At 40.0% G+C, this 17,381-nt stretch overlaps 1 protein-coding gene across 1 annotated transcript in view; it reads right to left on the reverse strand.

Moving 5' to 3' along the window:
* DNAH11 (dynein axonemal heavy chain 11) overlaps positions 1-17,381 on the reverse strand; it is a 151,916-nt gene that overhangs the window by 60,394 nt on the left and 74,141 nt on the right. Inside the window, 4 exon segments of the mRNA XM_049798917.1 lie at positions 383-590; positions 7,124-7,241; positions 7,243-7,283; positions 16,780-16,925. Of these exon segments, the coding sequence (XP_049654874.1) occupies positions 383-590; positions 7,124-7,241; positions 7,243-7,283; positions 16,780-16,925 (513 nt within the window).

Here is a 17,381-nt window from a genome sequence, read left to right on the forward strand (position 1 = left end):
AAAATCCCCACGTACAGAACTGCATCTTCTCTCTCCGTGGTTTGGCTTTTACTGTGGCATTTGCTTCCCCTCCCACCCTTTTAATGTGGTACCACTAGAGTCCCCTTCCCTCCAGACTTTGTCCTTGCTCAAATGGATGGACCCCTCTCCAAAGACAGCTGAAGAGTTCAAAGAGCCTCTACATGAAGAAAAAAACCAACCCTAGTTTCCAAAATGAGGTAATTTCAATGAAACACAAAAATGCCACCCCACAGCTAATCAATCTAATGAAAAGTTGCTGTGACAACTTTGTTTTATTCGCAATAAACCCAAGATTATTTATAAAGAATGAAAGAAAAGGTTGTGACTTTCACAGTTTACCTGGAAAGCTGCTGCCTTCAGCTTCTGCATGCATTCACCAAGTGCTCCATGTGTCCCAACACCTTGTTTTTCTTCTCTAGAAGGATCTTACAAAACATGATTTTCTCCAGAGAAGTCTTTGCAATAGTGTAATTGTATCGCCTGTCCTTACGATTGTATTTGGCACTCAGCATATTCACACTGGTGTGGGCATAAGCCATGAAGTCACAAACGGAGTCCTGGATGAGTGGCTGAACATACCCAAGGAACAAGAACAAATGTAAACACAGGAGCAAATAAATGTTTCCAAAATTAAGTGTATCTATATAAATCAGAAAAGGTTATGTTTCTAAGGATGGCTCGTTCACAAATCTATTCTTCAGTCTACCCTAAACATAATTTTGTCAGCACGTAAAAAACATTAAAGCAAAATGAGCCTCCCCCCAACTTTTTTTGCATATAAATTAATTAATTCTGCACTGGCATTCATTAAGTCTTCATCACCACAGAAGCTCAGTGCTTCAACATACTTTAATTATTTTTTTTTTAATAAATACTCCTAAAAGCTAGAAACAAAGATAAAATCAGTCACTATACTGCTATACACAGAGTTAAAACTGTATGGATTTTCTATTTCAGCTCTGGAAATCCTATTTAAGGAAAATCCTGTATAGGTAAAAGAAATACAACAGAGTGGTTACTCTAATCACACTGATACTCACATACCTCATATATCATCAAATTCCTATTCAGAGTGAAGTGCATTTATGCCGTTAACTTCAGATTGAACAGAACTGGACTCCATGATTTAGATTTCTGAAGTCGTACAAGTCCCTGCTTATCTGTGCTTGTCAAAGTCAGTGATAAACTAACATAAACTGTTATGAGGGCAGGATTAGACCACTGTGGAGTGCTTCTGAAAGCTGAGCCTCTACATACCCTAAAATGTCAGAAAAATCAGCAACGGTTCTGTGCTGAAGAGATCTTCTATCGGTTTCAAGGGGTATTTGACCAGAAAAGTAGTTACAACTTAATGGAGTTCAGAGCCACTCTGAGCTGTGACAGCTGACACTCTTCCCTACATGCCACCCAGGCATCAAACCACAAAGTATACCTCCAGCTCCAAACAAATCTCAGCACGCTGCAGAAAGGACCCCAGAGCAGTCCTGTGGCCCCAGGGGGTTGCACTGGGTGCCACACAGCACTGCATGGGGCATCTCCCTCATCACGGGGGGGGGAAATGCAGCTGTGAGACCGGAAAACTCTTCACATACTCTATCATAACCAAAACAGGCTAGACATATTTAAAACAGCTCCAGGTGGTCATTTAGTCATGTATTTCTGAGCAAAACGCAGAGCTAAAATGCCTGGCTTTATTCACCTCTCGCAGCAAGAAAAGAGGTAGTTCTAGGACTAAAGCTCAAAGGTCCTTTTTCTAAATTTTTTGAGAACTGAACTAGCAAATACAAGGTACTACTATACTACTTTGAATACAAATATACTTCCCCAGGATAAAGGTGAAATAAGAAACCACCAAAATGAATTTTTGTTTGTTTTAAAGGACCGACCCTATTGTTTGTTTTAAAGGACCCTATCTACCTATATTACTAGAATATATGCCTATACAGGTCCAAGAAAGAGGACTGTATGCAAAATTTACAGGGAAATACTAAGAAAACCCATTTAACTCCATCACTGTAACTAACTTCCATTTTGTCCTCTATGACTTCTAGCATACTTAAACTTTATAATTTGTGGAGTCACATCTCCCTCATTTTAATGATTATTTATTGCATTCTGTACAAGACGAACCCAGTTCAATTAATCAAGGGAAGCCTAAAAATCAATTAATATGAATTAAATGAGCTACACCGACTCTTAGGAAAGTCACACATAATTTACCAAAGCATTGTCAATAATGCTTAGGGAACTTTGGGAAAATTGCTCACGAGTGGCTGTTGATGCAGTTAAATGTTTTAAGCCTACATCATTAATATTACAATCAGGTTGATGCAGAAAGACTTGCCATTTTTCTCAGTAAGAAACCTCATTATTTTCTTGTGACTTTAAAAGCTAGTTTAGAAGAATACTTATTTCACCTATGATTACAAAAACAGAAATTAAAACACGAACTAAATAAAGAACAATTTGCATTTAGAGAAAGCAGAAATAAATTGCTTTACAGATAAAAAAAAATCAGAACATCATTAGTTGAGGCAAAGCTAGCATAAATTCATCTTTAAAAAAACCCTGTTTGTAAAAGCAAGGCTAGTCAGCAGGAATGGACGTTTTATGCAGATTTGAGCAGCGCTTGGCTTCCAACTGAAATGTGTTTCAGCCTTTTTCTCCTTTTTTCATTGTTCGTGACACACGCACCCTGCAGCACAGCTCTTCCTAGAGAAAGACAACCTCCTTACACATGATCCTTATGAGAGGTCTCTACTCAGCAGCCCTGAAAAGCCCTCTAACAACAGTTTCATTTGTAAATCAGTGAGGGAAGAAGTGGGTTCCGGTAGAGCTGGAAGTGGCCCGAGACAACTTGTCTCAATGGGGCAAAATAACTATTGTTATCGAGCTTAACAAAATGGCACAGCATGGGAGACACGCCGAGCCAGAGAGCAGCTGGTTGTAATTCACACTGGTTTTCAGAAAACACTAATCGTTCCCGAACAGACCTCTTTGAGGATTGGTCTTCCCTGCATTTTCAATTTGTCACTTTCTCTTATGATAAGGTCAGCGGTGACAGCACTTCCTGACATTAACAGCTGTGGCTTTTAAAAGGGTCATTGTGGAACTACTAATTGCAGTAATTTCATTAGCATAAATTATTTATTCTGCCATTCATTTATCTCCAGGTTTTGGGGTTTTTTTAATACTGCATTGTACTTTTCAATATATGCCCATTCAGGGTTGCAGGCAAAGGAAATTATTATTGCTAATTTAGCCTTCTTTATTAAAAAAGAGGCAAACAAAAAAGAGTTGATACAGTAACAAAATCTGATTTAACTGCAGTTCGCTAGAAAGCATAAAGTAGCTTGAAGCCAATAATGAAAATTAGACTGGTACAAATCAAAACCATTCAATAGTCCTAAAGATGACTGAGCAATAAGCCTGTATACAACCTGAAAGAAAATGTAAGGGTGGAGTCTGTCCATTCTTATGCAGTCTCTCTACTCTAGGCCTTGGCTGACCAACTTTTAAGCATGTAAAAAAAACCCAGTGTAAGTTACGAGTAGAGTTTAGACAGGAGTTTTGCCTGCATCCTCCCTATAACTTTCCTCAGGATGTAAAATGGTAATCACCAAATTGATAAATCTTAACTCTTTGCAGTTAAGTTGAGCTAGCTGAAACATGCTGAGCAAAGAGCAAAAAAGACCAATGTCACTGTACTTTGGGGTGCTTCTTTGCCATACCACATGTTGTAAAATACTTCAGAGTGCGATAAACTAAGAGCATAACAAATTTATCCTTGGTATGCTTCACAGTGTGCGCTGCTTGGTGCTAAGCAGAGGAGGAGCAGCACACAAGACAGCAACAGCAAAATACTCAAAGGAGATGGCAGAGATGTACATTGCTGTTATTTTCAAAGGGATGGATTAAAAAATCCTGATTCTTTTATTCTGTATGCAGTGCTGATACGTGACACCTGCTAAAAGTAAGGATGAGAGGTTGTCCATCATGTTGAATTTGAAAACAGAGACGTTATTTTAAAATACTATACATCATGTTTTAGAGCAAATGAGGTATAAAGGCACTTTCGTAAGTTTGTTAAGCTCGGTACATGGATTTCAGAACTGCTGCACAGCGTTCTTTTCTTGCGCTCTTTTAAAATTAAGTTTAGCAATTTGAGTACTGAAACAGAAGAGGGCTCTTTCCCTTTCTTTTCTCCCAAGAAATCAAAGACATCCAAATTGATTAAGTATCTGATACTCTCCACTTCCCTCCAAATATCTCTGAACTCACTGTCTCATCCTTAACCCACACATTGGCCAATGTCCTTCCGAGTGAAAAGGGGCTCACGCTCATGGGACTTATTTTCAACTGGCACCATAATTAGGGAGGATCGCTTGTTCTTTCTGTTCAGACACTTTCACACAGGGCAGAAGGGACATTCACAGCATCCTTCATAGCATATACTGATGCTGCAGCTCACGATCTCCCTGCTGAGCTCAGTCTACCCCCCTTTTTTCCCTGGATAAACTCTATCTTCCAGAAAAGTACCTAGACTTGGTTTGAGGATAAGGAGATGGAGAATCCAAGACCTCCTTCTCAACTCCCACAATCACCGTGAATTTTTTATGGTTTCTCTCACCATTTAAACTCAGAAATTTTCCAGTTTATGTTAAAGCAATGTAGATATGTTGCCACATTTGTATTGAACTTTTAAGAGGAAAAAAAAAAGATCATTAGCTTAACTTCAAGATACCCTAATTAAAAATAATCTGTAATATTGTTATACAGTGATGAACAACAACAACAACAAAATCTATTACTGTTGCTGTATTTTTGGAACCTCTGAAAAAGGACAATTAGGAGCAAAGTGTCAATTATGCCAGAATAATCACTCAGCAACAGACCTCACGCTGCTCATTGTAAGGGACAGCATGATTACAGTACGTTTCACAAGTCCAGGCATACATGAGCCCTGGCTAATAAGATTTTCTCTACCAAGAACAAACAAAAGGTTTTCCTGAAATAATCTAAAATGGAGCAAGTGAAATGATGTATTAACACACCAGCACTAGAGATGAGAGGAAGAAAGGAGACGACCTCCCATAAATCTTTGACGGAGAGGGGATGGCAGACTGCAGCTAAGATTCCCATTTCTTCAGGGTGGTCCTTTTCCACCCAGCCCCTCTCATTCTTTTGATATCCTAATACACCTCTGCAACTCTCCTGTCCCTCCTCCCTTTACTATTTTTCTGTGATCATTCTCCCTTCACCTCCCTTTTACTCCTTCTCAGACTCTTTGCTGTACACATCTCCTACCTTTCTGGTTCAGTTTTGCTTTTCTTCTGTCTCTCTTGGTTGAGTTCTCCTTCACTGCCCCCATAACACTGTTATAGTTTCTCTGTTATTTCAAGGCCTGTGTTCTGGGTTCATTTTTCCCATCACTTTCAAATCCTTCCCGTCTCCTCCTAATATATTTTGCATTCTGCTGTCTTGTCTGTTGGTCTTCTCATCGGCTACACACGCAGACATGACTCAGGCACCCAGTACTGCTTTACGTATGCTGATGACACAGAAACCTTAACCCACTGTCAATAAAGTGTCGTGTTATTTTGTTAGCTGCCATTTATTTCATCTGCTGGGCACCGAAGAAGAAAGATATTTACCAGGAGCAGTTAACGCCAATGTGAAATGAGACTCATCAACAGTTGCTTGGATCAGTGAAATTTTTCCTAAATATCTAAAAAATGAATTCTATAGGAACATAATGCTTAAATTAAAACCAAAACATTTTACCCCCCCCCCCCCCCCAACGGTTTCAATATGAGAAGCCTAAATTCTGATAACCAGATGTATTTTCAAGGCAGAAAAGTATAATTAGTTAAGGGTCTGAAAAAATAAATATAATTAAGTCAAAATAAATGCTATTCTCTTTTCTACCTGCACATAATCCTACCAGTTTCTTTCAAATAAATGGGAATCTGTAAGCTGGTATCCCACTAAGAATTAAACGCAAGTGGGTATCACAGACCCCCCGCCCGGCAGCTCACCAAACGACAACCAACCAGCCTAATAAACAAACACTTCAAGTCTCCTAGGAGCTGCTACAGCAGAAGGAGCCGACGGCAAAGAGAAAGGACGAGGGTTTGCGAACACCTCCCTTTCCCTTGCAGCCCTACAGGAGGCATCCGTGTGCCGCGGGAACCCCGCGGGAGCCGCCGGGCCGGGCCTAGCCGGGCCTAGCCGGGCCCAGCCGCCCTCCCGCCGCCCCTCTCCCCCGGACAAGCCCCGGGGAGGAGGGGAGGGAAAGGCCCGCGGGTTACCCTGGAAGCAGCCCCAGGCATCCCTGCAGACACACACACACCCCTCCTTCGGCTTCATTTCAGGATGGCTCCGTGTGTTTGGGTTTGAATGGAGGATTTGCCCGGGGACCGGCGCTACCGGCGGCCGAAACGGGAAGGCTCTTCCCTCCGGCTGACAACAGAGGCAGCTGGTTAAAACCCTTAGAAGAGTATGAGAATATTCCTTTTTCCCCTGAAAGGAAACTCACTAATGCATGACTTTTTTTTTTTTTTTTCCCTGAAAACAAACAAGTCACACTCCAGACCAATCGGGAACAAAAAGGGAGTCATTGCCCAGATATTAAAACTCTAAATGCATTTGCCATGTGGTTACAGGGGAAATTTTTCACCTGCTTAGTTGCTGAACAGGGGCAAGACTCTTCTTTAGTTAGGCAGGACTGTGCACGGCAATATTTCAGCCTCACTTGCGACACCACTAGTGAATATATTTAACTGTATTGAAAAGGGTTAAATCAATTCTGTGAGGTCTTAAAAGGCCTAGACTTGGAAGGATTCTGCAAAAACAGTGCTATGAATTACATGCCTCTTTTCCCTGCACTTCGCTGCCCATGCTAGACAGCTCTCTAAGCTCTGCTGAAGGGACCGGCCAGTAACACACCAAAAAACCTCAGCTTTTAGCAGGACACCGAAGGCAACAAGTACGCAAGTAGGAGTAAAAAGAGCGTTGGGTTTTTTTCCAGCTTATTCAGTTATCGATCTTTCAGTAATCTCCGTTGCTTTCTATGAAGACTGACTAGCTTGAAACTCTGTACCTCAACCCCCTCGGCTTCTTCAATGAACCTCCCACTGCCAGAGCGCAGGGCCTCCCGCGGCCACTCATGAAACCAGTCAATAGCCACGCAGTTAACGATGGCTGGGAACTTCTGAGCTCACCCTCGCAGCGTAGCCGGCAGGAGAGGAACACTGAACCATCTGCGGAGATGAGGGAGGGAAAAGGGACAGAAAAGAATCACACGGCAAGTTGAGGCAGCCAAAGAAAGGCATGCAACGAACCATGGCCCAGCGCCGGCGCCAGCCAGTGCACAGCTGAGGCTCCAAAACAAATTTTGCAGCTAATAAACTTCATCAGCTAGGATGTTACCTTGGGCAAACAGGTTTTACTCCCTTTCCACTGTACAAACACAGCGTACTCGCAGCTTCCTTTCCCTCTCTCCATGTTGGTATCAGTTACTTGATTTGATAGCTATTAATAATAATGTAGCCACAGGGACTGGCTGGCACGCAGACAGCCAGAAGGCGCACATTTAGCTGGTCACGGTGACACAAACGCAGCTCTTGACTTGCTAAATCTATTCAAACCATTTCCTACCATTTTAATACGCACTGCAACCCCGTTAAAAGAACAGGAAGAAAAGGAAATCTGGATCTTAGTTTGTATGTGACTTTTTAGGGACTATTCTTTACAAAAGTGGAAAGTGATATCTGAACAAGGGTAGGCTAAAATATTCAAAGGAAAAGTAAGCTGTTAATATCACCAGGCCTACCTAAAGCAACTCACATTTGGGAAGGAAGGGTTATTCTAGTCTCTCAGTTGCATCTGAGGACCTACTTATTGCAGTTAGCACATGTTTTGGCCATTGTATTTGCTTTGGGTTTATTAGCAAAATGACAGACATCAGGCTGTTAACACAGGACTGGAGTCTCTCCTATAAGTTTCTTATGAAATGAGCTATTTTTGCTGCACAGGGCTTCTCAATATGGCATCAATATTGTTAATTCCCATAGAAAACATCCAAATGGTATCACAAGAGTTTATCACTTCCTCAACAGCCACAAGGGTCAGGACAGAGCCCAGTCAGGCATGCCAGGGAAGTGACAGGTTTATTCCTCCTCTGGAGAAATCGGGAGTTGACATTACCTATTCAGTGAAACCTGGATGAAAAAGGAAAAAGAGCAGAAAGTTGAAAGAAAAGAAGGGGGAAAAACAAAAGGAGTGAAGAAAGGAGGAGGTTGACCTGAGACAATACTTCACTGGGTCTTAAAGCAGTCAGAGAGGAGAGAGAAAGTGAGGAGTAGATAGTAACACTGGAAAAAGCTTATATGGTATCTGGAAAGAAGATTACAAAGAAAATGGAGAAGACTTGCCACTATCTCATAGTTTCTAAAAATAAATCTCTGCATGGGAAACACAAGACAGCCATTTCTGCAATTAACTTTTAGTTATGAGCAAAGATGAGTAAGTTTCAGTAGAACTAAGTCAAAACAAGAAAATCTTTTGCCATTATTCAGAAAACCCTCTCGAAGAGAAACTGTTTCTGGGGACATTTATACATTTTGTAAAGCTTGGATTTTATGCTGAATCACAGGGTATGCCCTTTTTTTTATTCTCACCCTTTTTAGCAAAATTAATTATGAAATGGCCTCTGGTCACAAGCACTGGTCAGGCTGGATCTCACAAGAACCTTTTCTCATGGCTGCACAAACTGAGTGGGATTTTGAGATTACTGGAGGCTTCAGATCAATGACACCATTTTCAGAAGGGTGTGATATGGCCAAGCATAACAGCAAGAAAAGCACGACTGGTCCCTTCTGTTGGGAGGCATGGTGGAAATAGAGGAGGTGATAGGCAGAAGACGTGAAAATCTTAAAAGAAAAAAATGGAAAGACCTAAAAAAGGGTAAGAGGAAGAAGCAAGAAAGGCAAACAGAAGCAGTGATAGTCTTCTATGTTGTGACAGACAGGAAATGAAATGATGCAGACTAAAATACTAAATGGGGCATAAAAGAAATCTTTACTGGTGAGTGAACCATAAATATTCAATAAATCAGAGCCCCCAAGCCCATGCTTTAGACTGCACTGTGAATTAACTGCACCTTCCACCATTTTTTAGTCCATTTCTTTATATTTCTAAAAGGAAGGTATTCACTAGCACCTATTCCATTTCCAACATGCCTACCAGCTTCCCAGAGATACAACAACTCATAGTACATTTTTCCTGTGTCTCATGGAATGGGATGTAGAAGACTATTTCCTGTTAAAACAGAGTTATGAATTGCTGTAGTTATTCTGGTCCCCCTACTGATCTCGTTTATTCTCAAACAGAGAAAAATACCTCTCTTACATGAATCTAAAAATTCTTCTAACCACAGGCAATTTGCACATTTGTTTAGAAAGTACTTGAGAATGTCAGCAAGAAAAACTACTGGTTTTAAATCACTTGTGACCTTTGACTTCTGCAAGAATTACAAACAGCAGTGCATGTTCTCATATTTGGAAGAAAGTAATGTTCTCCCCCATCTTCAAGAATTTAAACAGAAATGTGGACAGCCATGCAAAACCACAATGGAGTCTAGGTTGTCCAGGCATGTTACAAAGACAGGCTGATCAGCAAGTTGGTCTAAGGTACAGAAGAAAAATGTCATCTATTTTGAGTATGTTCAGCATGAAGAGGCAAATGGCAGAAATGTCCATGTAGAAATCCATTCTAGCCAAGTGATGAAAACTACACTAAAGCAGTACAAAGACCACAGAAAGATATTGGAATTTACAGCAAAATTTTATCAGGCTGATGAGAAAGAAGGGCAAATACAGAAGAAAAAAATCAAAATACTACAGGAATAAATGGTTTCCACCCCAAAACTCTGAATCAGAGAAGAAACATACATGAAGAATCTGCTACATCTGTTTCATGGTTTTCAATGATCTTGGACACTTCTGTGAGTTTTCTGAATTTCTTCTCTGTTACACCACATATCTTTCAATTAGACATTGTCTCTCCCTCTCATTCATGTCACCCCATTTTCTGATAAAAATCTATTTTCAGTTATAACAACAGAGGCATGGTGAGCAATATTGATGCTTGGGACACCTCATTTTCTCCTCTCTTATTCCTCTGGTAGCCACCTTCTCAGATCTGCCTACCATCCTTGCTATGGTAGCAGCAGTAATGGAGATATCTGTCCCTCCTTTGATGTGCTTCTCACAAGTGCCCTTGCTATAGCAGTGGTACCAAACTGAATCTATCGCACCTCCAAAGCTGCAAGCCATACACAGTCTTGCTAGAAGTTACATCTTCTACATTCTCCTACACTGCTCACATTGCTCATATTTGGACTTAAAGCTATAAGTAGTGGCCCAAATCAAAGCCTTGGACCATTTGCCAAACAAAAATCAGAATTTGGTGTTTTCCTTAGTCTTGTACCCTGAGTAATATTTTATCCTCCCTAAATATTAAACAATTGCTTGTATGGAATGATTACTATTTATGCCCTATTTATATCAATCTTATGTTGAATTTTAGGGGAGAAGGTGCTTTCTCTACCTAACATGATTTGTTAGGAGTGATTTAAAAGAAATACTTGTATCTGTAAGGAGCAGCATTAGTTTATATGAACTGCAGATCCCTGAGAAATAACACTGACTTTTCAGGATTGTTACTTTTAACTTTACCCTAGCATCTAAATTAATGATTTACTAGGTTATACCCAGAAGTCATCTGTTCTCCTCTTTCCCTTGGCCACCCCTTGCAAAAAATTCTGAAATTTTAAAGAGTACATTATAGTAGTATGTTCTGATCTTTATTCTAATATTGTGCTTATCCAACACAGTACTACTGGAGCTCACATGGATAACTGCAGAACACAAAAGCCTCTCAATAGTTAACTTCCATAACTAATGAGTACAGAACAGGAGGTGAACAGAGTGACAAGTGAAGGCAAACAGGACAGAAACAGTTGAAGCAATAGCGCATCTATCGCAAGTTGCTAAACATGGTAAGCAAGTCCTAGTGAAAGTCTTTGCAAGAAACACCAGGCACACACTAGTCCTACCAGGATTATTCAGTTGGAAAGCCCAACAAAGAAAAAGGAAGTATACCTGAGTACATATCCTAGACTTAACTGTCATAACTACACTGTGAACATCCCTGACAACAGCTAGTTTAAAGGCAGGTGAATGTAGTTTACATGTAATACAGATATACCAATCTTTTGCTTACAATGCAGACATATTCAAATACTTAGCTGTAATTTTACAAGTGCAGATTACAAAGCAGAAGATAACAGTTGAAAAGAACTGCTATGAAGGCTAAGAAGAGAGGGACTAGATGAGAGGATCTGCAAAAGCCAATAATAAAGTGAACAGCAGCAGACCTGAATTCTAAAGAACAGAAGCAATTAAATCCAATAAAAAAGTAGCAATAGGTAAAATTAGTTAAAATTAGTGGAATAGCTAGTTCTAGAGCTCAAATTCAAACACACTCCATTACTTTTCTCTAAAACACAAAAGTAACAACTGAGTGATTTTTACTATATTGTATTGTTAGGCAGGAATTTCCAGCACAGCCCCAGCTATAACATAATTAGATGTCTTTGTTAATTATTTTTTGTGGACAAAAAAAATATAGGATACAGCATATACTTGAAAAGGTAGTCATAAAAAGCAGGCAACCAGGTCCTCACCATGGCATAACCTTTCTATCTCCTTTAGCTTTAGTGAAGTTTGGTAAAATCACACCAGGCTTGGATTTGATGCGGCATGTTTTCAGGGTTCATTTGCATTCCTCCCAGTGAATTCCCACTATTATAAAGGACCTTGTGCACTGCTTGCTTTGCACACAGAATAATGAAGATGCTATGCGATCTGATAACAAGAGAGCTGTGAGGAAAAATGAGCAATTATTACTGACTACATTTTGAACAATCTTTGCTTGAGTAAGGAGGTTCTATTTTGAAAACATTTATCTTGTGCCCAGGCCATAAATGACAGTCTAATTTGACAGAGGACCAAAAAAACCCAACCAACTCCCCCCGCCCCCCCCCCCCCCCCCCCAAAAAAAAAACCGCAATAGGAAATGCTTCATTTCTTGCAAGACAACCAGGGTTTAAATATTACAGTAAGGGTACCTCAGATAGTAATAGAAAAACTTTGGAAGTTCTCCAAAATAGACCTATCCCTTTCTTTGAAAAAACTGTGGATTGAGAGGGACTACAGATAGTAATAGAAAAACTTTGGAAGTTCTCCAAAATAGACCTATCCCTTTCTTTGAAAAAACTGTGGATTGAGAGGGACTATGCAAGAGTATATCATCTGACATTTTTAAGATTTAAATTTGCACAACTGAGTAACAAAGACAATCAACGTGGACAAAAGAACTGGTATAATGTGGAATTAATATCAACTTCCATGTAGCATTCACCACTCCTAAGAAAACACCCCCCCCCCCCTTTTCTCAAATGTCCCATTTGAGCCTCACACTTGCATGTCACTCTCACTACAGATCTCTCTTACACTGTGTTTCTCAGTTCAACTTCTTCCTGCTTATCTCAAATATGCAAGTTCTCTAGGTTCACTGAGTGAACGTAGAGCAGGACAGACAACAGCATATCTTAATGCTAATGAACTAAAGAGTGACTTGACACACACTTGGCTGCTGGTCTGACAGGGCCCATCCTACTTAAGTATTAGCACACTTGCACAATTTTATCCATGGGAAACTAAATTGTGCTGCAGCAGGAGTAAGGGGCTGTGCAGACCAAGAATCATTTCAAACTGGCTCTATGCCATCACCATCATTTTGTGACCAGAGCAAGGGAAAAGCTAAGCCACGTGGATGCCAGCCATGTCATGCCACCAGTCCTCAGGAGCACAAGACAGACCTCATAGATTTACTAATATAGCTGTATCCTTAAAAATCAAGTCTCTAAGTACTCAAGAAAAGCTGGCTGACATCCAAATGAGAAAAGCCTGGAGCTGTTCATAGAGAAACAGGAACTCTGCAAGAGCCTGCCAACTGCAGAAGCAGCTGCTTTGTGTGCTATGGAACTTAGAAATCCTCAATAGCTTCTCGGCTGTCTAATAACATAACTGAGACTTGTTATTCGGGGGGGAACAGTAACTGTGTCTGTCTGCCCTGATACACCTGCCTCCCTGGTGGCAATTGGTTGGCGAGTTCAGAAATTATGTGGGAGGTGAGATCAAGTGATAGACAGCATGATCAATTGAACCCTTATTTCCCATTGAAAGAAACGAATATAATCACATCTGGGGTTAGTATGAGTTTAACATAGAACCAGAAACCCTAAACCCATGGTTCTTTTTGGCTGGGATTAAAGCAGTCAAGCTGATCGGCATGTGTACTTATGCCCTCACAGGCAAAACCATGAGAGCTGGCCAAAAACTGAGCTGTGATGGGGATGCGTAAGTTCCTCTCGGATTCACAGATAAAAGAGACGTTCTGTCAGTGAGGAAACAGACCACAAGAAAAATGCTAATGTTTCTTGATGAAAAAGGATTTGGAAATAATTTAAAAGAAAAGTAATAGTAATAATACGGACAACAGTGCTTGTGGTGATGCAGGGCACCTACCCCGTGTATGTTTGACATTCATTCTGGCTGAAGCATGAAACTGCTTTACTGCTGAGTTCCTTAGAAAATGGGGAGCCAGCTAAATCCTGACAGGACTATGCAAGGAGGATATAAGGACTAAAGTAGTTCAGCCAAGTGTGCCTATTGGAAGGAAACTGGAGAAAACAGTATTCCTTTAAAACCAGCAGATTTAGTTCTTAATGCTGGGACTTCACAATGGCCACTGAGGGACTGTAAACTTTGAAATATGAGGAAAATACACAATAAGGAAACTTGTTCAAGAAATGGGAGCAAGTGTTTGTAGTAGACATCCGTAGCTTATGAAGAAAACTGGCTGCACAGGGACTAAGTAACAGAGATTCAGTTCAGAAGAAAAGCCATATAACATGTAAGGCTTTAGAATACACAGTAAGGCTTAAGAGCACTAAGGAAACTAAGATGAGCTAGTAGGAAATGTAGAACTTGGAAAACATTCAAAGATGAAATGCTGTAAAGAGTATGTTTACTGGAAAGAGTACATTTAAGAGTATCTTTGTGTAGGACATGAGTTGCAAGGCATTTAGACATGGTGTTCCCATTTTTGGAAAAATGTTGAAAGGTTGCCACGACCAAAAGAATTAAATAAAATTAGATGGAGCTCAAGAGACAGCAGGACTGACTGGCCATGCCTCATATCCATGCTTTTGAGAAATAGTTGCTTCTTCTGGCCTTTACTTTTATAAATTTTTTTTTTATAATATGCAGAGTATTTAAGAATGATTACTGCACAGACGTGGGATACTGAAAAACTTCTGGAGCTCCCGTAAATTACTGTGAGCCTTAGAAACTTCTCAGCCTATGCAATGGCATGCCTTAGCACTGTCAGCACATTACCATTCACAATGTTTGCCCATCAGCTTTGTTTGCTTAACCAGCATTCGTCCTTTTTAATTTATTTCATCATTCATCACTAAAGCTTGTGAAATCCTCAGGTGCATATACATCCTCACACACACACTTCCATTGTGGGCCCATATTTTATAATGGTGCAATCCACTGTCTTTAACTGACATACTTCCAACTTCTACTGACACAAATTTGCACCTACGTACATGGCATGTTCTCAGTATGTTAACAGCGGAATTGCTTGTAAGTGCTGGACTGAAAACAATAAAAAAAAAAAAAAAAAAACCACCACAAAACCAAAGAGCTGTGGTGGTTCAAAGAATTGCACTGTGTAGTTTGAGGTCCTGAGCTACAGATTCCTCATCATAAACAGAACTGTAGGGTATAAGATGACAGGTGAGCACAAGGGAAATGTGGCTTAATGTAGGATGTTGGGTTTTTAAAATGAAATTAAAAAATAAGACTATATCACTTCACTAAACTTTAACATTCTGAGACTGCCTAAACTCTCCCTTTTGTTCTCTTTCACATTTTATTAGTCTTTTATTCTTCAAATCTAGGGAAAGGAGGAGGTGATACGTCACCCAGCACTAACTAAAAGTCCATACGGATACCTGCCAGTGTGTTAACTCATGAAATTTATGTCTCCTTCAGTACTATAATGTCTCTACTTTGCTTCCCTGCAATGTGAATAGATATCTCCTGTTCTTGCCTCCAGAAGTGCTAATTTGCACAGTGGGGGACTGGTGAAATGGTTGCAAGGTAGAAGGCGTCTGAAAGCTGGCTTTCAAAAAGCCCTTTAAAAAAAAGAAAGTAAAGAAAAAGAAGAAATTGTTGGAGGAATAAGGAAAACACAAAGGGAAAGAAATGGGAAAGAAGAAAATGAAGAGAGATATTAGACATCATATTTTTTTTCCTGTCCTTTCTTAAAAAATGTACAAAAATGCAATAGTCATGAAACAGAGACAATTAGCACTGACTAGAAATAGACATACAGAAGGTAAGCACCACTATTGACCATGTCACTGAAGTCTGGAAAAGTGAAAACAATACAGAATATGTCACACTAGATCCCGTACAATCTCCACTGGCCTTTAAGTTACAGAAGAGATTTGTGGATGGACAGAAGTGATGGCAACAAAAATTGGAGATAGGAGGGAACATCAGCAAAACTAAAGCAGGATAGGAAAAAGAGAGAAGATGAGATAAAAAATGAGAAAGTGGTATGTTATAAAGTGTAAGAACTTGAAAAAATCTCATAACCAAACAGGAATGGTCTTTAGATCAGTGGTGGTTAAACACTTCAGAAGAAGCAGAAAAAATCTGCACAGAAGACTGCTGTGGAATAATCTGCTATGGGAAGGCTCTTCTCCCCAATCAAACAGATTGGTTTAATACACAAAGTACAGGGCATACATTCCTTTCAAAACATTCTCTTTCTAAAGGGTTAATGGTTTTCAGACTTCTAATTTTCTTATCAGCTACATACATGTTTCAGATGATACATAAAATTGAAGCCTGCGTAAACTGAAAATTCCTAAAGATGCCACTCCAGAGCCAGTGTTCCCAGCTTCTGCTTTCCAACTTTCAGGAGAGAACAGTCTGCCTCTATAACATTGCCTCTAAAATGGAGTTTAAAAGAGACACTTGTTGCAGTTGTGGTATCATATTAATAATGTGTATTGCTAAACAGCTTTTGACCTGGAAACACCTACATGGATATTTTTATTTTCCCAGTTTTAAATAGCATAGGAAAAGTAGAAAGAATTAACATTTACTGTGAAATTTCAATTATTTGTGCAAACATTTAAGAGTTGACTACACATACAGAACTACTGTATGTGTAATTGGGGAACATATTTACAATTGCACTAACTGCACCACTGACTCCTCATCAGCACATCACTTCTCTCTGAAATGCATCGTTATGTTCAAAACATAAGACCATGAAACTAAGACACAGAGCAGCTACGTGACTTTCCCATGAACAGGGCAGGAAGTCAATAACCAGGTCTAGGAGTAAAACTTGGCGTAAACCAAGCCTCCACATAGAGAAGGCTGTTACAGGGGTAACATGAGAGGCAAATTCAGTGTCACGTGTCAGCGAGTTAGCCTTTCAAGAGAAGTATGCCAACATATGCTGGTTTATGAGATAACTGAAATATGCGGTTATTTTGACCAGCTCCGCACTCCTCAAGGCCCCTGAAATATGCCTTACTTTTGACTGCAGCAGCTGCAGTCTACTCGAGAAGAACCTCCAGCAGCTCTCCCTGGTGTCCATCAGGCCCAGGGCTTGGACTTCTTCTCTAACTTCTGTAACTATGCCCTCCACGTCTTCATCACTGAACAGATCTGGAACCTCTCCTGCGAAAAGACAAAGGGGTAGTTAGAAGAAGCCTTACACAACACAACCTGAGATATAATCTCCACTGTATTTAGCACAATGGGGTTTAGGCGCATAACTAGAGCTATGCTATGCTAATAGCTCAAGTAACAAGTCAGTTTCCTCCTGTTCCCCACACCTTTTCACTTAAAAAGGACAATTCTTTTTTTAAGGGAGAGGAAAAAACCCCCATTGTTTTAGAAGACAAAAATATTTGCCCTGATAGGAAGTTCACTCATAAATTATGTATTCCTCACAATAGTGGTTCCTTTTTTTACAGGCTGTTAGAAAATAGTTTTCCAGTCTGGCTGCAAAAAATAAACAATAATTTTGAAAAAAATCTTTCAAGATGCTCCCAACTGTACAGCATGGTATTATTCCCATTTTTCTTCCACCCTATATCCAGATCCCCGCATTCAGAATGCAGATTCTCTAAT

This window comes from Accipiter gentilis, chromosome 4 (genome assembly GCF_929443795.1).
Source record: "Accipiter gentilis chromosome 4, bAccGen1.1, whole genome shotgun sequence".
Classification (NCBI taxonomy): Eukaryota; Metazoa; Chordata; class Aves; order Accipitriformes; family Accipitridae; genus Astur; species Astur gentilis.